Source organism: Gobius niger, assembly GCF_951799975.1.
Source record: "Gobius niger genome assembly, chromosome: 7".
Lineage (NCBI taxonomy): Eukaryota > Metazoa > Chordata > Actinopteri > Gobiiformes > Gobiidae > Gobius > Gobius niger.
The window spans coordinates 34,972,438-34,997,589 of NC_136858.1; the positions used below are offsets into that span (position 1 = coordinate 34,972,438).

A 25,152-nucleotide genomic window follows, 5' to 3' on the forward strand; every position below is an offset into this window, starting at 1 on the left:
GTAGTTTATTTTTCTCTCCTCGCACTCTCTTCTCACAAATCTCTTGTCTGTAATGCCCTACAATGAAGACAGCTTTATTAATCCATCAACTCAATCGCTTCAAATCCCCGGCAACTTAATTTACCGTCATGCTTTGCAGACCCGCTTTAGTCCACGGGCTATTATTCATTCTGGAGCAAGAGAAAAGACCCTCCATAGCCTTTGCTGTTGTTGGTTGTAACAAAGTGAACAGCGCCAAACACTAAGGGACGCCATAGTGCTAAAATCCTCCACTAAGATGAGGAATGTAGTTTCAAGCCTGCGAGTGAGATGTTTAGCTCAAGGTTAGAGGCAGAGAACATGATGCGTCTTATATCGTCTGGGAAAAGACCTTGAGCGCTATAGACGCTTTTGAAATGGTGGAACATACAGGGACCTTAAAGCTTCTATTGAGCTACGTACAGACTGTGTTTATAAGCTTGTTGTTAGATATTTGCCACGATATGGATTTAACCAACTGTTCTGATCTGGGGTGGCTGCAGCTGGTCAGGTCTAGGTTCAGCAACACTATGGGTCCGATCTTATGTTTCAAACGCAGACTGTAGTGTAACATTTTGCTCTTAGTAGGAGCGCACTTCGTGATCTTGCCACCCCAGACTTTTTAACCCCTTAACTCCCTCCTGAACCGAGCACCTTTTTCTCCTGTTTGGCTTTACCCCAGTCCAAAAGCTTCTGGAAAAAAAGCTGTGAAAATAGCAACAAAACTGAGGTGAAAACAATGACGGTAATGTGACAAAAAAGTGAGAAAACATTGACAAAAAAGTTACGAAAAATGTATGAAAAAGGGGCAAAAATGTCACAAAAATGTCACAAGAAATTGACAAAAAAATGACCAAAACAATGACCACAATGTTACAAAATGTGACAAAAAATTACAAAAAAATTACAAAAATATGACAAAAATGTGATAAAAAATTGACAAAAAAATTACAAAAATGTGACAAAAAAATGACCAAGATGTAACAAAAAAATGGCAAAATTTGATAAAAAATTGACAATAATGTGACAAAAAAAAAAAAAAGAAGACGAAAATGTGACAAAATGTGACAAAAAAAATTACAAAAATGTGATAAAAATTTGACAAAAAATTACAAAAAATTACAAAAAAATTTACAAAAAATGTGACCAAAATGCGATAAAAAATGGACAAAAAAATTACAAAAAAGTGACAAAAATGAGTTGAATACCCAACAAAAAAATAATGGAAAAAAAATCTGATGACGTGAGGAAAAAGATCCTCTCGGTTCAGGCGGGAGTTAAGAGGTTAAGTGGGAAGTACGTGGGGTGGAGACACACTTTTTTTCTCCTACCAGATCGACTCCACAGCCGGGAAGGGGTGAGAGAGGAGGGGTTGTGGGGGAGTGGGGGGTGAACATGTGCATTTGTTTTGTTTCGTGTTACTAACAAGCGAGGGCAGATCCGCGCCACGGTGGACGGCTGTAGCTCTTTATCCCTCGAGACATGAACATTGTTTAGCTCATGATGGGGTTAATGATATAATATTTCTAACAGGCCCACCTTGATGTATCCATAGGCTCCCGGGGCTTAAACAGAATTGTAGAAACCCCCCCCCCCGCTCAGCGGAAACCCTAACCCTAATGGGTAGGGCGGGTCTACTCGAGCCCCTGCTAGCCCATTGGATAAGGTGGCTCTGGTTAGATCCTATAATGCTTAACCTCTTAACTCCCGCCTGAACCTAGAGGATCTTTTTCCACACGTCATCAGATTTTTTTTCCATAATTTTTTTGTTGGGTATTCAACTCATTTTTGTAACTTTTTTGTCATTTTTTTGTCATTTTTTTGTCAAATTTTTGATTTTTGTAATTTTTCTGTCCATTTTTTATCACATTTTTGTCATTTTTTCGTCATTTTTTCGTCATATTTTTGTCACATTTTTGTCATTTGTTTTGTCATTTTTTGTCACATTTTTGTCCATTTTTTGTCAATTTCTTGTGACATTTTTGCCACTTTTTCATCAATTTTTCGTCACTTTTTGTCAATGTTTTCTCGCTTTTTTGCCACATTTCCATCATGGTGTTCGTCTCAGTTTTGTTGCTATTTTCACAGCTTTTTTCCAGAAGCTTTTGGACTGGGGTAAAGCCAAACTGGAGAAAATGTGCTCGGTTCAGGTGGGAGTTAAGGGGTTAAAGGAATCGGCCACCATTTTTAAACACTGAGATATGTTCTGACCTTAGCTTAGGCGAGTTGATGCGTACCTCTCTGGTCTTTATGCGTGCGCTCAGTCATGCAAAAAAGACCGAAGATGTTGTTAGCATTTAGCCTCTTCTCCTTTCCTCTATGTGGCCAAACGGGGGTGATGTTAGAAGCGATCAAGCTCTTCCCTATTTATCCCTATTTAAAAACGGTTACATGAGGGGTTACACGATCCAGGTGTAGCCAGGTATAGTTACATAAAATGAAACATGTCGATTTTCTAAGTGGATAAAGAGAGGTACTATATTGTAAGGCGTAATAACACCTAAGGAGCACTTTGACGTTCGCGTAGTAAAGTCAAAGTGCTCCTAAGGTGTTATTAGGCCTTACAACATAGTACACCTTTTTATCCGCTTAGAAAAGGCACACGATCTGGCCCAATACGCCCAAAGAAAATCAGCTGACTCAATGAGCAGGTTATTCCATCAATGGATTTCTTATTTCCTGATGGCAAGGGCATATTCCAACATGACAATGCCAGGAATAATTGGGCTCAGTTTCACACATGGATCGGCCACAGAGTCCAGATCTTGGTGAAAAATGAACGCAACTTTGGATCTTTTGGCATCACAGAAGCTTATTGAAACATCGCCGCAACAAATGTGTGCTGTGATCAAAGATAAAGGCGGTGCAAACCAAATATTAGTGTGCGTGACATGGTCGTCCTGTCCCCAAATTGACTTGCGCTGCCTGTGGTCGACTTCACTGCTATCAGTAATTGATTCCACAAGGGTAGTGACTGTTTTCAATTGTATGTGGCGTTGTAAAGTGAGATGAGGCAAGTGTGCTGTCAAAGGAAGTGGAATCCCTCCTTCCATATGTTTCTCATTTGTTTACTTTCAGCCTTTATTCCCAATAATAAGAAATATCTAAAAACAGGAGATACTGCAGGGCATTTAGCAATTTGCTAAATGTTTCTTTGTTATTATTACGGCTGTTTAAATGCCTGTTCAAATCATCTATCCATATCTATACTGTGAGGCAACAGTTATTAAAATATTATTTGAGGCCCTTTTCCTGTTGTAGTTTTTTTTTTTTTTTTTTTTTTTGCAAACAGAAACAGTAGAAGAAGAAAATATAGTAGAAAACAATCATTCCTAATTTTTCAAAAAAAAAACATTTCTAACATCCCACCCTCTTCACAGGGATGTGTTTTACTGGATCTTTTGCTAATGAGGCCAATTGAATAATTGTATGATTGATAATGTACCTTCATTGGATACGGTTAACTTATAAACATGCATGTTGTGTGTATGTGTGCACGCTGCGGCGCCTTAGGTAGCATTATTGTTTTGTATTCAGTGTTACGCCTTTGTTTGTTTGTTTGTATGCTTTATTGTCCCCGTAGGGAAATTTGTCCTCTGCATTTAACCCATCCTTCGATGCCGCTGGGGCAACCCGTAAAGAGCAGTGGTCGACGGCAGTGCCCTTTGTGGTAGATGTATACAGTACATGTGTTACAGTACATGTGTTACAGTACATGTGTTGCAGTACATGTGTTACAGTACATGTGTTGCAGTACATGTGTTACAGTACATGTGTTACAGTACATGTGTTGCAGTACATGTGTTACAGTACATGTGTTACAGTACACGTGTTACAGTACATGTGTTACAGTACATGTGTTGCAGTACATGTGTTGCAGTACATGTGTTGCAGTACATGTGATACAGTACATGTGTTACAGTACATGTGTTACAGTACATGTGTTACAGTACACGTGTTGCTGTACATGTGTTGCAGTACATGTGTTGCAGTACATGTGTTGCAGTACATGTGTTGCAGTACATGTGTTACAGTACATGTGTTACAGTACATTTGTTACAGTACATGTGTTACAGTACATGTGTTACAGTACATGTAATGACTTTTGTAAATGCCATCTGAAAATGGTCTTTTCTACCGTGATCGGATTCTGCGAGTTTGTATAATAGATTTTTTGCTGTTGCTTCCTTTGTTTTTTTCCTTTTGCACTATGTTCCTTTGTACTATTTTATCGTATGGATTTTGGGGGTGGGCGCTTATAAGCTCTTGCTTGGGCCCACTCCTTTTGAGTAGAGTGTTGACTGCTGAAATAAAAATAACGATAGTTCCCGTGCACTGCCAGCCTCGCAAAAATAGTTTATTAGGATCCTAATAAAAATCCTAATCTAATAAACTATTTTTGCAAGGTTGGCAGTGTGCGGGAACTATTATTATTTTTACTCATGTACGCTGGGATTTACGCTCATCTCCTGTGAACCTGCCTCTAAACTAAACTATAAACTAAACTAAGATGCACAGTGCACACATTTCTTTTGTCACAAGTGTTTGCTTTCACAATATACTGAAGGGCAAAAAAACTAAAATTGTATTCCAATAACAGGGAACAATCAGGTACAGAATAATAAGACTAGCATAAATATCGACCAAACGTTGTGTTGAATGAGCCGCTGCAAAATGTTTTACTTAGCTGCATCTACACTGAAATATCCACATTTCATTCTGTGGTTTAAGTGTTTGACCAAAAGTCAGGCTCAAGTATCAACCTTTGAGACACCCATTATCCTTGAGATGCTGTGGTAATTTTCATATTTCATTTCTGAGAGTAGCACTTTTTTTCTTTTCTGGGAAAATAAACTCTTAAATAGCCTAGATAGAAAACTGCGTGTGCTTTAAAAAACCGTGTTGATCTGCTGCTTCTATGACTCACCATCTGCTCCCGAGGACGAATGCACCACACAGGCAATTACTATTTCACTCTCACCTCAAATGACTAGTTTTTTTGTACCTCAGCCCATTTAGAACAATATTAAAAAACATGAGAAGATTAGGATGATAATCATGTGCAATTTGGTTACGTGAAGGATTAACTGAAGTTTATTAACCTTCCATTATGAAACCCTGAGTAATATGAACCCATTTGCTTTCATCACTGCTTCACTTTAAGGTCAAACGAATGCGTAATTTGGAGTCTTTTGTATAATTCAAATGACTAAGTATTCCCTATTCAGCTCTGTTCTTTCAGATGAAGTAAATCGTTGGCACCAGATATAGGGCTGGGTACTGTTAAACTATTCCAGTATCGTATGGAATAAAAGTTTGGATACATATAAAAAAAAAAATCATATATATTTTTTTCTTTTTATATCTTTAGAGACCGAGTTGTGATGCCTGTTTGCAGGGACAGCTTAAAAGAAAGTTAATTAGTTGTTTCAACTCAAATAAATTATAAACATTTAACTTATTCAGGACATACACATAGACAAGAATTTAGCATCAGCTTGAAAGCAAAAACAGATCTAATCTCTGAGTGAGAGGCGGGACATGGCCACACTGCAGACCCTCCAGAATATCCTGAAGGACAGTTCCTCTCCTCTGCACGCCTTCATAACTCAGGCCCCCTCCACTGGATACCAGCTCAGGCACGAAGACCAAAAAAAAAACATGAAATATCTTTTATCCTACAAACTTTAATGTTTTTTGTAGGATTTTTTGTTTTTCTATTGCTGTTTTTATTCTGTTATAATTGACACATTTCAGGTTGAACATTTTGTTTTTTCCAGCTATGTCAATGTTGAATAAGCCTAAACCTAAACCTAAAAACACTGAGAGTATATTTTGTTATATAATTGGGAATAAATTCAGGCGTGAAGGGTTTAACCTCTTAACTCCCGCCTGAACCGAGAGCATTTTCTCCAGTTCAGCTTTACCCAAATCCTGTAGGCCAGTGTAACACCTCATTTGAAAGCTAAGACCTACAAAACTAAATTGATCCTGATCATCAGATTTTTTTTCATCACTTTTTTGTTGGGCAGTCATCTCATTTTTGTCAAATTTTCGTGACTTTTTGTCACTTTTTCGTCAAATTGTACGCATTTTTTGGTCAAATTCTTATCACTTTTTTGTACATTTTTTCTCAATTTTTTGTCAAATTTTTCTTACTTTTTTGTCCATTTTTTGTCCATTTTTGTAATTTTTTTGTCCATTTTTTGTCTCTTTTTCGTCCATTTTTTCCTCACTTTTTTCACATTTTCATCCTTGTTTTCGTCTCAGTTTTGTTGCTATTTTCTCCCCTTTATTCCCAGAAGCTTTTGGATTGGGGTAAAGCTGGAGAAAATGTGCTCGGTTCAGGTGGGAGTTAAAGGGTTAAAGACAATAGTCGTTTATGGAATTAATAAACATCATTGTTGTGTTTTATGGTTCTAGATGACACATATGTTCGTATTGAAAAGGTATTGAAAAAGGAAATGTTCAGGTATCACTATGGAAATCTTATTCAAGTACTGGTATTTAAAAACAAAATAAAAAAACAGTCCCTAGGGCAGGCCTATACACATAATGTACAGTGGGGAAAAAAAGTATTTGGCCAAAATCCAATAGAATGTATGTGAAACTGACCAAATACTTTTTTTCCCCACTGTACATTTTGAGGCTTGAAAACTGTGATGTTCCTGACAACTTACAACTGGCTCACTTTGGAGGCTTATGTCGGGTTTCTCTGATGATACAGTATGTGCAGTATATGGATCCAAGGGATGACTGGGGCATCGCCTTGGGACAGTTCACTTGAGGCTCTATGTTGAAATACTGAGACCCATAAAATGTGTATTCAAACTTTAATAATATATATTTCAATTGTTCGGCCTCCAAAAACGGATCTCTTTTGCTATTGTGTTGTAGGAATGTACAATTATTCCATCTTTCTCACAACATGTTCAGCGGCGCTAAATAGGATACAGAAATCTGAACTGCTTAAGATAAATACAGTATTCCCATACATTTCAGATCATGTGTGTAACGACAGAGTGGTAAGCAGGTTTAAACATATTAAAGGGGGGGTATTATGCAAAATCAACTTTTTCAAGCTTTACATCACGTTATTATGTCATTCCCGTATTTTTGAGTAATCTGTAAAAACTCTGATGGCGGCCATTTTAGGGATAGGTTTGCCTGAGTCCTCCTAGGAACGCCCCCACCTCCTGGAGACGCCTCCGAGCTTTCGTCACCGGCCGAGTAACCAATCACTGCTCCTCAGCAGAGCCCCCTCCCCACTGATGCCACAGACAGCGTGTGGAGGGGGCGTGTCGGAAGGGGTCAGAGGTTCTTAAAGAGACAGAGGCCTATTTCAAGACATTTGCTACAGCCATTTTGAGGAGCAATTTTATACAAGGCAGTTATTCATGCATTTACAGACCAACAGAAGTAGTGTAGTGTGCTATAGACTGGTGCTATGTGATTGAAAAAAAGCATAATACCCCCTCTTTAAGCCATGAGGAAAGCAGGATGTTTTGTTGCTTGCAGAGGATATTGTACTTCCTACATAATCACAGTCTTTTGAGATTTGCTCATCACAATTCAACATTTGTATTCCTCGTTTTAAATCGAGTTACAAGTGATGAAGGCTGAAAACTGACTCATGGCTGTTGTGAAAGTCGTGACAGCGCAGGAAGCACATGCTCACATTCTTCTTCGTGCTTTGCCGTTGCAGATGACCCCGAGGGCAGCTTCGTCCCCCCCGAGTTCGACAGCACGGGCAGCACATTCGAGGTGAGACGTAATGCATGGCTTTCTCACAGACCTGGATCTGTTTGAGCAGCGGCCCCTGGGAACAGCACAAAGTCAAGGGCACTTTGATGGAGGAGACTAGTGGTGCATGCGGTTCCTCCTTGGTTTAAAATAGACCAGACCAGTGCATTTCTGACAATTCAGCAAAATATTCACTTGTGGATACGGATGTTTCTGCCATTCTGACAAATGTGAGGTTTTTTTTGTCACTAATGAAAACCTCCTCACACATTGTCTTATTCAACAACACTTTTAGATGGAAACATGTGATTTATATACGGTAGCTTTCTTAAAACATCTGCTAAAAGAAAGCAAAGAGTGACTTAGGGCTCGCCAAACACTTTCCACATGTGTATATGTACGCTTGATGACTTAAATGCATTTTATTTTTGTTCTGAACATGTTGAACACAATCTGCAAACATTTGGGTCAATAATAAAGTACAAGGACAAAACTCATATTCTATTCTAGGTGAGCTCAGCCTCATTTTACACGAGTGTCTTTGAAGCATACATACAGTAGCTCTCTTACGTTTTTGTGGCGTAAAACTAACTCCCCGGGTAAAAAAGTTTGGAGACCCCGGTGTAGAGATAAGTTACACCTTTCCACTGTTAGTAAATCTGTTTTGCCAGAAGCAACATGTTGATTTAAACATCGATTGATTTCTTAATGGGGCAAGAATGCAAGGTGGCCATTTTACACTCACTACTGCCACCTCAGGTCATACGTGTAACTGCACCTTCTATATTAAGCTTGTGCATGACGGCAATTCAGACCCCATTCTCCTTCTCCTTCTTCTTCTTCTTCTTCTTCTTCTTCTTTTTCTTCTTTTTCTTCTTCTTCTTCTTCTTCTTCTTCTTCTTCTTCTTCTTGCTCTTCTTCTTCCTCTTCTTCTGCTTCTTCTCCTTCTCCTTCTCATCCTCCTTCTTCTTCTCATCCTTCTTCTTCCTCTTCTTCTTCTTCTTCTTCTTCTTCTTCTTCTCCTTCTTCTCTTCCTCCTTCCTCCTTCCTCTTCCTCCTTCTTCTTCCTCCTTCTTCTTCCTCCTCCTTCTTCTCTTCCTCCTTCCTTCTTCTTCTCTTCCTCCTTCCTCTTCCTCCTTCCTCTTCCTTCTTCTTCATCTTCTTCTTCTTCTTCTTCTTCTTCTTCTTCTTCCTCTTCCTTCCTCTTCTTCCTCTTCTTCCTCTTCTTCTTCCTCTTTATTAATATTATTATAAATCACACTCAAACAGTTACTCAACTAGTATTTTCACCAAATACTCAAACCAGCGTAATAACAAGAGATGGTCTGGAAGGACATCTGACAATATCAGCCAGTGATTTTCTGAACCAGCCTCGAAATGGAAGAAGCGGCAGTAAAGAGTCGTCTCAGCTGAACTAAATAAGAACTTCCACTTGTGCAGCTTAAGCCTCAATCCTCAGCAATTATCTGCTCCATAATTGGACATTTGCACCACTGTCTTTATGTGCAAATAGCAGATATCTGTCAAACCGTTTGCTGCAGTGGACTTGCCTCATTCATTATTCATCTGTGGTAGAGCAGGGCTGTGTCAAGGCTCTCAGCTCCTCCGGGCACGCTGTGCACGGCACTCACACACACACACACACACTCACACACACACACACACTCACACACACAGAGCAATCAGTTAATCACAGAGACAGACACTGACTGCCACTCGCTTCCACATGCGACTCTTTGGGCCTGCATCGCTGTGAGTAATTGGATTCACATGGCACTCTTTCCAGTCTTTCCACACCTGGAGACATGACGGAGATACAAGCCCTGATGTGGAGAGGGAAATGTGGATTTAGCCTACAGATTCTCTTTGTTTTCTGCAGCTTTCTTCTTGCGTCGGTATTTAAATAAATAGCTTCCCCAGTGTTTGTGAAGACGCTGAATAATTCCGGAGCAAAGCCTTTCAAGGTCTCTCTGTAACCTAATTCCCAAATCCGACTTGCGTGAGCTCACAGAAGTCCCACACTGACTCTGGGTTTTTTGTGAGACAAGCCGAGCGTAAACAAAACAACGTCGGGGCCGCGTCTTCGCTCAAATCTCGGGCTATTTTCGGTAAGCCACGGTGAGGCCGGTGCGCATCTGCTGCCACGTAATTACAGCCGCACTCCTCTCCACTTATCGGAGATTTTGAGCTGTGTCTGTCATGTGTTGCGAAAAGCACCTGTTTCGAATATAGCTTTGCCAAAGCGCTCGCCACAATGACAAGGGCCGACCGCAGCGCAAGCAAAACAACAGCGGCCGATGCGACACGTGACCGGCGCGGCTCGGGGTACAAAAGTGCATTCCTGTTTTATTTTTACCCGCGCTCACAGAAATATGCCCTTTGATCTGTTAAATTTACAACTGTGGGGGAACCAGCGCTGCTTGAAATCCGCAAAAGTGCTTTAAATGGAGGGCTTTGTTTTTAAGGGTTAAAGCGCTGAGTACAGAGTGAAATGTGATGATTACCATGGTTTTAACCTCTAAACTCCCACCTGAATGGATCCTATTTTCTCCAGTTTGGCTTTAACCCTAATCAAAAAGCTTCTTGGGGAAAAAGAAAATCAGGATGTAAATGCAACAAAAATGTGGCAAAAAATCAAGAAAAATGTGACAAAAACTCAACAAAAAAAAGTGACAAAAATTCAAGAAAAATGTGACAAAAATTCAACAAAAAGTGACAAAAAACTTCTTGGGGGAAAAAAGCACCAAAATAGCCACAAAAAATGAGAAGAAAACCAGGATGTGAACGCGGCAAAAATGTGGCAAAAATTCAAGAAAAAATTGACAAAAATTCAAGAAAAATGTGACAAAATCTCAACAAAAAAAGTGACAAAAATTTGACAAAAAAGTAACAAAAATTCAACAAAAAGTGACAAAAAACTCAACCAAAAATGTCACAAAAATTCAAGAAAAAAGTGACAAAAATTCAACAAAAAGTGACAAAAATTCAACCAAAAAGTGACAAAAATTCAACAAAAATTCAACAAAAAATCAAGAAAAATGTGACAAAAATTCAACAAAAATGTGACAAAAATTCAACAAAAAGTGACAAAAACTCAAGCAAAAAGTGACAAAAACTCAACAAAAATGTCACAAAAATGGAAAAAAAAGAAAAGAAAAAAAAAACATACAAAAGGTGACACAGCAACAACGCGAGGAAAAAGATCAGTTTTGTGGGTCTTAGCTTTCAAATGCGGTGTTACACAGGCCTATATAATTAGCCAAAGAGGACAGAATGCATTTGGTTTAGGCGGGTGGTAAGAGGTTAAAGTTCACAACTAACAAAACACTGTTGATTATACTCCATGTAGTTTGTTAGGTTAGTTAGAGAATGATGTTTATCTGCCTCGCCAGTTGATCATTGAGTGGCAGCGGCAGGTACAGTTAGCAAGAAGGTCCCAGGAGGTCCATAACAAAAAATGAGACTCCATTTATCATTTTTACAATGCACAATCCGACCAAACTGAAATGGGAAACTGTGATCGTCATACTGTACCCGCGACCCGGTGCTTCTCCAGGGGGTGGGTCGTCTGCAGTTTTAGTCTTTCATCATTCTGACTGAAGATTATTTCGTGGATGCTTTTGTAATGCATTTAGGTTGTATGCCTTTAATGGTTTCGACTAGGGCCCGACCGATATGGATATTCAGGGTCCGATACTGATATGAAGGGGGCTGGCATGGCCGATAACCGATATAGGCAAGGCAAAGTTTATTTGTAGAGCACAATTCATACACAAAGCAATTCAAAGTGCTTCACAGTTGCATAAATACAAGAAAGCAAATAGAATCAATAAAAACATCAACATAAAATGAATCAATTACAGTAAAAGGCAAGTGTGCAGATAAAATACTTTCAATCATATGCTCGGGCAAAAAGAACGGTTTTCAGCCTGGATTTGAACATTGTCAGAGTTGAGGTCTGTCTCACATCCTCGTGAAGACTGTTCCAGATTTTAGCTGCATAAAACTGAAACGCAGCCTCACCGTGTTTAGTCCTGACTCCGGGAACCACCAGGAGGCCCCTCCCTGAAGTTCTCAGGGCCCGAGATGGTTCATACGGCTGTAACATGTCAGAGATGGACTTTGGTGCTAAACCATGAAAGGACTTGTACACAAGCAGAGCTGTTTTAAAATCTATTCTCTGAGTGACAGGAAGCCAGTGCAGAGACCGGAGCACTGGACTAATATGGTCGTATTTCCTGGTTCTTGTCAGGACTCGAGCAGCAGCGTTCTGGATGTACTGCAGCTGTCTGATATAAAGGCCGATATTTTAAGTAGTTTAATTTGATGTTGTTGTTTTTTTAAATCTCTCAAGCCTAAAGTTAAGTAGCCTGACACAAAGCCAGACTGACTTCTTTTAATGTATTTATAAATACATATAAAGACAGTCTGGAATTGTGGTACGCAATTTCGAAATTGATACTCGAGGTGGGGCTAACGCTCGCAGTTTGAACGCGAGTGACTGGCCCATAGGCTGTGGTGACTTTATGGATTTGAGTAAAGCCGAACTGGAGAAAATCTTGGTTAAGGTGGGGGTTATTTTTTCGATACTAGTAGTTGTTAGAGGATAAAATTAAACAACCTTTTTTTTTTTTTTCATATACCACACTGATATCGTTAGCAGTGCCCAGCCCTATTAATGAGATGAATGCAGTTAACAAACAGCCAAAGCAGTCTCTTCAGATGTTAAACCAGATGTTTCAATCTCTTTGAACAGAGCTGTATTGTGCTCCCGTTGTAGCAGTAAACTCCCTGGCATCGCCCGTATATCCTGCAAACCTCTCAAGTATTATCGCTCTTCCTGATTTCTTTCGCAGGGCCATGTGTTCTCCCTGGGCTCCACTCTCTCCGCGGCTCTGAGCTTCGTGATCGAGCCCGAGCTGGAGTCTGATCTGGGGCCAGAGCTGAGCGGCCTCCTGGAGCAGATGCAGCAGGAGGCGCCCGAGGACAGACCTGCCCTCAAGGTACCACCGGCAGAAGCATTTACATTTATATCATATCCTCTTCAAAAACATTGTCTGAGTGGTGTTTTGTTCGTTCTAGCAACCCTACATAATCCCCCAGTCACCCTATCTCTTCAAACTTAAATATATGTCATTTTAAGTTATACTAAAAACAATATCAAGGCAAATGGGTGTTAACTCCCACCTGAACCGAGCACATTTTCTCCAGCTTTACCCTAATCCAAAAGCTTCTGGAAAAAATGTGTGAAAATAGCAACAAAACTGAGACGAAAACAAGGATGAAAATGTGAAAAATGTGAGAAAAAATTGACAAAAAAGTGCCAAAAAATGTAAAAAAAAAAATACACAAAATTAACAAAAAAAACCACAAAAATGGACAAAAAATTGACAAAAAAGTGAGAAAAATTTGACGAAAAATTGAGGGAAAAATGGACGAAAAAGTGACAAAAAATGGCCAAAAAAGTGATAAGAATTTGACAAAAAAAAAAATCGAAAAATTTGACGAAAAAGTGACAAAAAAGTCACGAAAATGTGACAAAAATGAGCTGACTGCCCAACCAAAAAAGTGATGAAAAAAAATCTGATGATGTGAGGAAAAAGATCAATTTAGTTTTGTAGGTCTTAGCCTTCAAATGAGGTGTTACACTGGCCTACGGGATTTGGGTAAAGCTGAACTGGAGAAAATGCTCTCGGTTCAGGCGGGAGTTAATAGGTTAAACATCATGAATAAAGCACCACAGTTGCAAAAAAAGGAGTTGATTTAAGCGATACCATTTTTAAGCATGAGCATTTTATTAACCTCGAGCTATTGCTGATGTAAGCTTTAGCCACCTGCAACCTCTGTGCAAGAAGATGAATGAATCTAGAGTGTAACAATGCGCTGTGCTATTTTTACAGTAACCCATATAAGATTTAAAGGTACACCGCTGGGCATTTTCCCTACGCGCTCCTGCGGCAGCATGTCTGGAATGATCGTATGGCGCTGAATCATTATTTTTGACAATACATTTCAATATACTTTCTTGTAAGTCAGACGGTTTTATCGAATGCTCCCAACATCCACATGCATCGTAATTTCTCCCAATAAACATAATTAATACAAGCAATCCATTTACTTTAGTCACTTTAATTAAATTGTATATATAAGCACTTATGTTCAGGGGCTTCGTGCGGTTTCACACTCATTTCACAGGCGATATAAATCAGAGTCATCCACAGGAGTGAGATTTTAATCATCACTAGAACATCTCCTTTAATTATATCTTGTAAATTATGCTCTCACTCACTGCTGCTGTGTGGCCAATGATGACACGAGCAGAGAAAAGCATACGAGTAAATAACACTGTCACCACGGCGCTGACACAAATGTAAGTCTGCCCTTCAGTCTGATGTTCAGGCTGATGATTGGACTGTGACAAGAAGGCGCTTCGATTTTGGCTCTACAACAGCAGCATCTAGTGGTGGGGATGTGTCCGTGCAGGTTAACCTCTTACCACCCGCCTAGACCAAATGCATTCTGTCCTCTTTGACTGTTATATAGGCCTGTGTAACACCTCATTTGAAAGCTAAGACTCACAAAACTGATATTTTTCCTTGCTTTTTTTTTTTTTTTAGTTTGAGTGTTTTTGTCACATTTTTGTTGATTTTTTGTCACATTTTTGTTGGATTTTTGTCACATTTTTGTTGGATTTTGTCACATTTTTGTAACCTGGCTAACACCAGGCTGCTGTGTGCGCTCGAATTATTTCGAACTGCACAACAGCCTGGGGACCATGGCCGAAATCTCCGGTGGATTTGGGAACCAATCACAGAGCGAGGAGGGACGGCAAGACAATGACGCGCTATTCGATATATGGAAGCTTGTAGATTATTTACGGATAATAAAAAAAAAGTTTATTTACGGATCCAACGTGACAGCAGCAGACACAATGGTATTTTTTGATCAAGCTTTAGTTTAGCTCAAAAGTTTACAGCGGGTACGTCATACGTCATCTCATACGATGATACGATTGGCCATGGCTACGTGCAGACGCATGACAGACTTTTTTTTTTTTTTTTCGTATCGCCCAATAAACGAGTATGGACGATCGTAAACCACACCTCTCCTACGAGAAAATGAATTGGTGGTCCCCAGACTAAATATCACTTGTGATTTTAGTCTGGTGTTAGCCAGGCTAACATTTTTGTTGAATTTTGGTCACATTTTTGTTGCATTTTTGTTGGATTTTTGTCACATTTTTGTTGAATTTTTGTCACATTTTTGTTGATTTTTTGTCACATTTTTGTTGGATTTTTGTCACATTTTTGTTGGATTTTGTCACATTTTTGTTGGATTTTGTCACATTTTTGTTGAGTTTTTGTCACATTTTTGTTGAATTTTTGTCACATTTTTGTTGCATTTTTGTTGCATTTTTGTTCGATTTTTTGTCACATTTTTGTTCGATTTTTTGTCACATTTTTGTTGATTTTTTGTCACATTTTTGTTGGATTTTGTCACATTTTTGTTGATTTTTTGTCACATTTTTGTTGGATTTTTGTCACATTTTTGTTGGATTTTGTCACATTTTTGTTGAGTTTTTGTCACATTTTTGTTGAATTTTTGTCATTTTTTGTTGAGTTTTTGTCACATTTTTGTTGAATTTTTGTCACATTTTTGTTGCATTTTTGTTGCATTTTTGTTGCATTTTTGTTGCATTTTTGTTGCATTTTTGTTGGATTTTTGTCACATTTTTGTTGGATTTTTGTCACATTTTTGTTGGATTTTTGTCACATTTTTGTTGGATTTTTGTCACATTTTTGTTGATTTTTTGTCACATTTTTGTTGGATTTTTGTCACATTTTTGTTGGATTTTGTCACATTTTTGTTGGATTTTGTCACATTTTTGTTGATTTTTTGTCACATTTTTGTTGGATTTTTGTCACATTTTTGTTGAATTTTTGTCACATTTTTGTTGGATTTTTGTCGCATTTTTGTTGGATTTTTGTCACATTTTTGTTGAATTTTTGTCACATTTTTGCTGAATTTTTGTCACATTTTTGTTGGATTTTTGTTGGATTTTTGTCGCATTTTTGTTGGATTTTTGTCACATTTTTGTCGGATTTTTGTCACATTTTTGTTGGATTTTTGTCACATTTTTGTTGAATTTTTATCACATTTTTGTTGAATTTTTGTCACATTTTTGTTGCGTTTACATCCTTGTTATCTTCTCATTTTTTTGTGGCTGTTTTGGTGCTTTTTTCCCAAGAAGCTTTTTGATTAGGGTAAAGCCAAACTGGATAAATTGGGATCCGTTCAGGTGGGAGGTTAAATAATGAAAAGAGACTTCTGGCTATAAAGGGCTGAAAATAGAAGGCATTTGATAAGGACAGTGCATCTTAATGAACAGCTCCACCGTTTGAGATGTAATTATGCCAGGTTATAGTAAATGTGCAACAATTGACAATAAGTTAGGCCTAAAAATGTTCACAGGCCTGGTTTTCTTTAGCCACTGTTTTAGGTGTTAGAGTCTCTCTTATTGATAACTGGGAGACTATTCCAGTTCAAGACTATAGGGATGGCACATTTGAATTAGGATGGTCAAATAAACCAATAACACTGAGACAGTATTCTATAATAATTTTTAAATCGCTGTCTGTACTAAATACACATTTGTTGGATATATACAAGCCACAAGCAGTACTTTATTTTACTACAGTCAAATAAAGAACTGTGGATTGTTTTCAGTCACATGACTTTCTCCTGTCGTGGATGCCATTTTGTAAACTTTTGCCCTTTTTTGACGTTTTCAATAGTTTCTGTGGCTTGTAACTCATCACTTTGGACCTGACAGACTATGAACATGGGAAAGAACACCGAGTACTACAAGAATCATCAATCAATTATTCAGATTCAGAAGATTTTATTTCTCCCCGAGGAGCAATTCATTTGCAGCTTCCCAGCTAAAAACAATATTTTTTTTTGCAATGTGTTATCAGAATTAGTATTTCATTATTTTTGCATTTTTGTTACCAACACCTGAAATTGAGACTACTACTTTAATGACACCAATTTCTGAACGATACTTTTCCCAACACTTATACTAAAATATTTGTCATAAAGAACCAAAAAAACAAATAATAATAATAATGTTTGAATGATATGTAAATTTACAATATTGCTTTCATCTCCAATGTCAAGAAATGTGTGAATAATTAGGAATAATTTGGGAAAAAATGGGACAAAAATTCTGGGGGGAAAAAACTAAAACATAGGGAAAAAATAGGATAAATATTAGTCATTAAAAATGGGCAAAAAAATTGGTGGAAAAAAGAAAAAAATGTGTACAAAATTTGGGGAAAAATTGGGGGGAAATTATTTATTTGACCTGAAACAACCAAGTCACTTCCTTAAATTCTGCCCCTGGACCAAAAGCATCAAAACTTGGATCTAAAGATGTAGTTATTATCTTTTTGGTGCCTGCTTTCTATAGTTTTATTTTTCGATACCAGTAGTAACGGCACCCGGCCCTAATTGAGACACTGAAATCGAGATTGCTCCACAGAGGGGCCAGTGCTGTGACTCTTTGTTCAGTGTCTGTTCAATTTGGCACAGAAACAACCGATACATTGTACAATAACTATCAAATCCCTGCACCACAGTACCCCCTGTATTCTTCCACTCTGAATACTCCACACGTGTTTATTGTTTTTCCTCTCCCCGTAGGACGTCCTGTCCCTGGCTCAGTCCCACCTCTCCCACACCTCCTCCACAGCTGTGTGCAGGAGGCTGTCGTCTGCGGGCCGAAGAGTCCTGTCCATAGAGTCCTTCCAAGGTCACTCCTTCTCTCTGTTTCTCACTCTCTCTCTCTCCCTCTGCGTTTGGGGCAGTGTTTGGCTGAATCTGCTGCTAATTACTCTCTTTGTCTCTCCGCAGATGGAGCAGAAGGCTCTTGGGAGGCGCGGTGGCAGCGTCCCAAACCCAGATGTCTGCTGAAAAGACTGAGCTCTGAAGATAATGCCAAAAACCTGTGCGCTGACAGTCCCATTAAGACCAATGGTTTGTCCAGGCAGCAGGTACGTGGCAAAGTTTCACTGCAGCATCTGCCTTGATAAAGACTTTAGCGTTATCTTCATCATGTCCTGGTGTTGTGAAGGCGGCATGTCTGGTTAGCTTCTAAACCATAGTACATGGGTAGGCAAGTTTGCGTCACGGAGGGCCGATTTTCATCACTGCCAAATCACCGAGGGCCGAACCTCACTATTGTAGCCTAAAGTTAAGATCCATTTTCTGTTAATGCCAAAGTTTTACATCAGTGGTTCTAAAGTGGTCCGGCTCCGAGACCCGCCATTACCTTAATGACAAGCTGTAAAACTGTAATTTGTCATATATCGTATAAAATATTGTATATACCACACGGTCTTATTGAACAAGCCGTAGATTTGCCTTCAAGACTGAAATTATGATCAAAACAACCGAATAATACAAATTTTAGCAGACTCCAATGTGTTTCCGTGTAGTTTCAGATGGAAAATATTGAAAAAAGTTCCCTATAGGCTCGTGACCCGCTTTTGAGTCCCCGACCCACCAGTTGAGAATCACTGTTTTACATTATACATGACCAAGTGGGATGTTCTGTAAGGACATTTAAAGAGTACACCATAAAATGACACAATTTATCGCATTTTTAGTGTACTTTAAAAGGGGCTGGATGCAATTTAGCCATTTTATACTCACTACTGCCACCTCAGGTCATACGTGCAACTGCAGCTTCTATATTAAGCTCGTGCATGACGGCAATTCAGCCCCGAATTAACAACTTTCTGAGTGACAGTGCAGGATTTTAGAGGCAGTTGTGGTGAACAGGTCTGGGCTCATTCTACACATTAGGACATGGAGGAACATGTAGCGGGAGGAAAATACTTCATTTTAACATTTTTAAACTCTGTATAGTCCCTTTAACAGGTATTTGATCCCTTAGTTGCATCATAATATTTCTCAAAATCATATTGGGGGCCAGAGGCTCTGTGCTGCAGTGTTAATTTTGACAACATATTTTAATTTAGTTTTAGTCTTAGTCTTTTGACTAAAATGTAATGTAATTTTAGTCGAGATTTAGTCAAAAAAAGCTTTTCAATTTTAGTCTAGTTTTAGTCGACTAAAATTGCACGTCAATTTAGTCGACTTTGCATTGATAATAATCATATTTAATAAAGGTCCTCGACTTCATGGAGCTGCTCCACATGAACAAAGCACAAACCTGTTCATTTGGCAGTGAATTGAAATGATATGAGGATTTTTCAGACTGTCAATAGAAGTTTGGATGATTTTAGTCTCTCCTTTTCATTTTTATTTAGTCTTATTTTAGTCGACTAAAATATCTGGACATTTTAGTCATAGTTTTAGTCTCATGAAAAACTTTTAATTTAGTTTTAGTCCGATTTTAGTAGTCAAAAATATCACTTTGACTAAAATTAAGACTAAATATTTAAGTCTACGAAATTAACACTGCTGTGCTGGAGGGCCGGATTTGGCCCCCGGGCCTGACTTTGCCTACCCCTGCCATCGTATATCTAAAAACATACCACATTTTGTTGTAATTCTATATATCGATGCAAACCTGAACAGATGAAAAGGCTTCATTCATTGGCTTTCCCAGTAAAGTCCATTTATCTTCAAATTCTACAAAATCGCCTTCACTTCTAAGGCTGTGTGGTGTATTTTTGCAGACGTATCATACTGTACCAATACCAGAATACATAAAAGTTTTGGAAAAAACATACCAAGTAAAGTATAATGTTTGACTTTTATGTCACTCAGTGCCTGAATTAAACCTACTGTACCTGTACTGCAAAGAGGATTACGTTGAACTTTAAAACAGACAAAAAAAAAGTATTTGAGCAAGATGTGAACTATAAACTACACCAGTAGGGTTTTCATTTTCATTTTATTCTTATTTAATTGTTGGCCAATTATTGTAGCTGGTGTTCCATCGAGCTGAGCTGCTTTGTTGATCAGTATCACAGCATATCTGCACATCTCAGAGAGCTGTGTGTTTTAAAGTTAGAGCTGTGTTTAAAGTTTGTTTTGCATTGTGCATATTTAAAGGAAAGGCTCCTGCTTCGTATTTAATAATGTAACACAGACACTTAAAAAGTACAAGGTTTCTAAATTCAGTTCTAAATGAAAAATTCAGCTTAACTTGACAGCTGAATGTAAAATGGCCCAGTATTTCTGCACATGCGCACCAAGACCATATAGCATCATTCAATATGTTTTTTTTTTTTTATTGTACACCGACTTGAACCCAAATGCTGAGGCCCAATCGTTATTTTGTTGGCTATTTATTTGTGCTAGCCAAGTACCTTTGTCTATGCCACTGTATCAGGTATTTTTATATATTTTTTTTACCTTGCACAACAACAACCAAAGCTCATTTTCATCTGTAGTCTCAGGGCAGAGGCAAAGTGACAGCAGGTTTATACAGTGGACAATCAGCATTCTTACTTAAGACTCCATTCACAACATAAAATACAGATAATGCACCGGCAAAAGGATCACCTTAACAAACATTCAAATACAACATTAACAGTATTTACATTTGCAATTACAATTATTTACAGTTCTTACATAATAAATGCCCTGATTAACCAGTTTTGTGCGAATGATGGCAGATCTGACCGTGTCTCAACCACTTCTTCAGGTTATGTTTAAACTGTTGCAAGGTGCTACCCTCGAACAGTTAATGGCAACGAGTTCCACATCCCTGCAGCTTTTACAGAGAAGCAATTCTGTCCAAAGGTAGAGGACCTAGAGTTCACATAACAGTCTCCTTTGGATGAGGCTCGTGTCGTTCTGAGTCTAAAATCTAATATTTTGAGTGCCTGTTTGTACAGGCTTTGGAGCGGCTGTAATGTAGTGTTGGTTGACAGAGACCAAATTATAATGGAACATGTAAGATGATATTACTTACACAAAATATGGGACTATACTACTCATGACAATTGAAGTAGCTTGAGTTACAAGTGAATTTAAATGATTTGTTGATGTACGAACTCAAAAATGCCAAACTCCCCCAAAATAAACACTGGTGTGTGTCTGTGTGTGGCTTAAAGGGACTATAAGGAGTTTAAAAATGTTAAAATTAAGTATTTTCCTCCCCCTATGTGTTCCAGCCATGTCCTAATGTGTAGAATGAGCTCAGACCTGTTCACCACAACTGCCTCTAAAATCCTGTACGGTCACTCAAAAATGTGTCACTTCGGCCCGAATTGCCGTCATGCACGAGCTTAATATAGAAGATGCAGTTACACATATGGCCTGAGGTGGCAGTAGTGAGTATAAAATGGCGAACTTGCTTCCAGCCCCTTTAAGTTCTCAAAACAAAACACAACAGCGACTGTTGACTTTTCGTGGAATTGTTACTATTTGCTGTTTTTGTTATGCTAAAAGTATCTCAGAAGTTACTCAAAGTAGTGTAACTCAGCTAAACGTTTGAAACAGTAATATGTAATACAAAACATACTACATTCTTAAAACTGTAACTACTAATACAGAATATATTACAATTTTAAAGTAACTTGACCAACACTGGTAAGATGGGAAAACAGGGGCGGACTGGCCATATATCCATTCTGGAAGAGCACAGAAGGGCCATTGGCTCTTGGGCCACCAGTCTAGCCTCTCACTTTACCTTACCCCTACCCCCGAGCGTAACCGAGCTGTACCCAAATCTAGAAGCTTAAAAGCATCCAAAAACAAAAATGTGCTGGAAAAGCAACAAAAAAGTGACGAAAACGTGATGACAAAGCAATGAAAAAAAACGATGAAAAAACAACAAAAACATGACAAAAAAAAACTGAAAAACAACAAAAAAGTGACAAAAATGTGACGAAAACACACCAAAAAGCAACAAAAACAAATGACAACAAACAAAAATGCAGCGACAAAGTGAAAAAAAGTTACCAAAGTTACCATTCTAGATTTTAGCTTTCAAATGAGGCATTACAGTGTTGCTCTCCACTCAAGAAGCCTTTGGATTTGGGTAAAGCCGAACTGGAGAAAATGCTCTCTATAAGGAGATTAAATGTTAAAACTAAGTATTTTCCTCCCCCTACATGTTCCAACAATGTCCTCATGTGTAGAATGAGCTCAGACCTGTTCACCGCAACTGCCTCTAAAATCCTGCACTGTCACTCAAAAAGGTGTTAATTCGGTCCGTCATGCACGAGCTTAATATAGAAGCTACAGTTACACATAAGACCTGAGGTGGCAGTAGTGAGCATAAAATGACTAACTTCTATCCCCTTTAAGGCGGGTGGTAAGAGTTAACATATGTATTTGTGCAAGTGTCGCATTTACGCTATTTTTTACGCCAGAGTCCAGGGCTGTTTTTCAGTCCCAGTCCGCCCCTGTGTGAAAATATCATTGCATCCATATAAAGCTTGGCTGCATCTGTGTGAATACTGTATATATCTGAACTGGGATGAATTCAAATACTAACTCCACATTTATAATAGAAAGCCACTCTTTTTCATTGTGTCCTCCTGTATCAGTGTTATCATTTAATAGTATCCAGCCCTTCTCTCTTGGCTGGTAATATGCATTTGACCTGTCTTTCAAAGTTAAGTTTTCATGCAGCGCTCCTTCCCCTCTGCAGGTGTGCTCGGGCTGGGACTCCTCACTGTGGGCCGAGGACATGGACAGCGGCATCGGCCACAGCATGAACCTTAAAGACGAGCTGGATTTCCACTCTTACGACAGCTCCCCGGTCAGGAGGCGCAACCTCGCCCGATTTAACCGAACTCGGGGAGCTTTGAACCGCTCCTGCTCGGTCCCGGACTCGAACAACCCCCCCTCGCTCTCGCCCACGTCCTGCGGAGACATTAGCATCGCCGTGACAAACCTTAGCCAGATCGGGGTGGACGAAACCGACCAGCCGTGCAGCAAATCCACACGGAGGCTGGACAGGTTTAACCGCGGAAGCTCTTGTGAATGCTACACTGTTAGCAGCATAGAGGACTACATAAACTCAACGATGGGATGCCACAATTCGGAAGAAAGTCTGAATGAACCGCTGCACATAGAAGAGGTGAGCAGTGAGGTCTGCACAGAAGAGGAGACGGAGAGGAAGGCAGAGGATTTACCCTCGCCGTGTAATTCGTATCAGGATTTGGAAATGGATCAGGACTACTGTGGAAAAACTCTAAACAACAGCCTGAGCGCGAATAACCACATGACCAAAAGTATGTTGTGCCTCAACGAAGAATCTCAGGACGAGGTCAGTATGATTTCTCTGCTGTCATTGTTTTTTCTTAGAATTGGCCATGTGGTTTTGGAATTGTATCAAATAAATATCAGAATAGAGCAGGGTTTTGCATCATTCATACATTCTCTTCATACTCTGTGGTGGTGAGCTACAGTTGTAGCCATGCACACACTACCTTCACACTGGCAAGGTTGGTGAAATGCCCAAGGACACACTCACAGTCTGCACCTGTGGCAGCTGGGATTTGAACAGCCAATCTTCCAGTTATAAGACAAACCTCTTTACAGTAATACTTTTAAAGAGGGGGGTATTTGGCTTTTTCCAGTTATTTGTTTATTATCTCAAACACTTTCTCACTATTATGAGCTGCTTCTCAGGGTGAAGGGGAGTAATATAAAACCTGAGATGTAAATGGGTAAAATAAAAGTTGACAGTTTATTTATTCGAGTAAATATAACAAATAAGAACGAGTGAAGGCTACTTTCTTAATCTGTTCAGAGTAAAAACGCAATAAACCAAAAACAGAACCAAATGAGCGAACACAAATCGAATCCACAAAACGAGCGGCACATCCGGATCGGAGGCGAGCTGCGCTGCTAAGTCCCAGCCGCCGTGAGCGTCAGGTGAGCAGCAGTCATGCCATGATAGGTGGTGGCAGGGTGGTCGGCAGGGATTGGAACCATTCAGCGCCAGAGAGAGAAACAAGTCCACCAATCAGGGGCGAGAACTTCAGCCGCAGCATTTACATGTGGAACAGGGCACATGGATTTCAGCTCACACATGACGGTAGTGAAGACGATAGCGGGCCCTTGCCAAGCACCGTAACAATCGCTAGCTTACACTTTGTTGGTTAGAAAATTCGACATTGATCCAAAACGGCTGAAACAAGATATCCAGTAGTTTTCCTTCCTGATTTTCAGGTCATCCCCCTGTAAGTCCCTCCCACCCTCCCTCCTCTGTTTCAATTAAGACAAAAACAAACAAAGTGTTTTTGATTCACGATGAGCTTGGCAAGAGACTGATAGGGCTTTTCCACCAAGGTGCTGGTTCAGAGCTGGTTCTGGTGCCGGGTTGGTTCCAAACTGACTTGGTTTTCCACCAAAATGAGAGCTGTGCCTATATTGTCATAGCAACGCTTTGGGAAGTCAGCATCAAAAATGGATAGTAACATCTTACTACAGCCACTTCTGGTTATAAAATACAGAAAAATAAGTTTATGTTTCAGTCACAGCAGCCGTTAACATTTTGATTTCTTCTTTCTAACTCTTGTTTTAGCTAAAGAGCATAAAGCAAAACAACAGTTTCCTCCACAGACTGTTTTGGCTTCTCCAGGAAGTTCTAAGCACAAACTAACTAATATTGATTGTTTTTTGGAGGAGAGAGCCATGCCCCCAGCTGCTGACATCACTGGTGCTCGTTTCTTGGTCCAGCTTTTAATTGGTTCCCAACCGGCACCAGATTTTGGAACCAAGAGCCAGCGTTTTTTCAGTGGGAAACGAAAGAACCGGTTCTGAAACTGGTACTGGCCCAGAACCAGCACCGGCACCAGCTTGGTGGAAAAGGGCTATGAGCGGCCTCAGGTGGAACTTTTTGGAAGTTGCCTCCACGGTGCTTGGTATAAACACTGAAGATGATTAAAGATTACTCAAAGAGGCGCGTGTGGATTGACACAGGTCCAGGTATGCATTGTAAGCTCTAAAAAGGCGATTTTGCATAACACCTCCCGACGGCCCCATGTAATAAGTACTTAAATGACATTATAGTCACAGTACAGGAAGGCCTAATCGAGAGTGACATCAATAGTCATCTCCTGCCTATATATTCTTTTTGGTAGATCTGATTTATCAGGGAATAAGTGTGTCAAGGTCAGACTATTATTAAACACTGTCAACTTAATCCGTTCGCGTCTGTTGTAGGAGCCATCTTGGGCGACCCCCGCAGGGCACATTTTCAATTCAAACTAGAAAATATGACTCGCATGTGCCCTTCAAAATCATCTTCCAACTCCCGCATTGAGAACTGCTGGTTTAACATGCATTTTGACTCGTGGGCCCACTCGAACGGATGGTAAACCTGCATTCCACTGAGCTGTTTTTTAAGCCCTTAAAGGTCAAGTGCACTCTGAACACTTTTATATCTTGTTC

The 25,152-nt window shown here is 39.4% G+C and overlaps 1 protein-coding gene across 1 annotated transcript in view; it reads left to right on the forward strand.

Moving 5' to 3' along the window:
- Positions 1 to 25,152, forward strand: part of kndc1 (kinase non-catalytic C-lobe domain containing 1) — an 86,015-nt gene that overhangs the window by 22,275 nt on the left and 38,588 nt on the right. Inside the window, exons 3-7 of the mRNA XM_079560562.1 lie at positions 7,724 to 7,782; positions 12,618 to 12,764; positions 17,467 to 17,575; positions 17,677 to 17,816; positions 22,400 to 23,020. Of these exons, the coding sequence (XP_079416688.1) occupies positions 7,724 to 7,782; positions 12,618 to 12,764; positions 17,467 to 17,575; positions 17,677 to 17,816; positions 22,400 to 23,020 (1,076 nt within the window). The remainder of the gene's footprint in view (positions 1 to 7,723; positions 7,783 to 12,617; positions 12,765 to 17,466; positions 17,576 to 17,676; positions 17,817 to 22,399; positions 23,021 to 25,152) is intronic.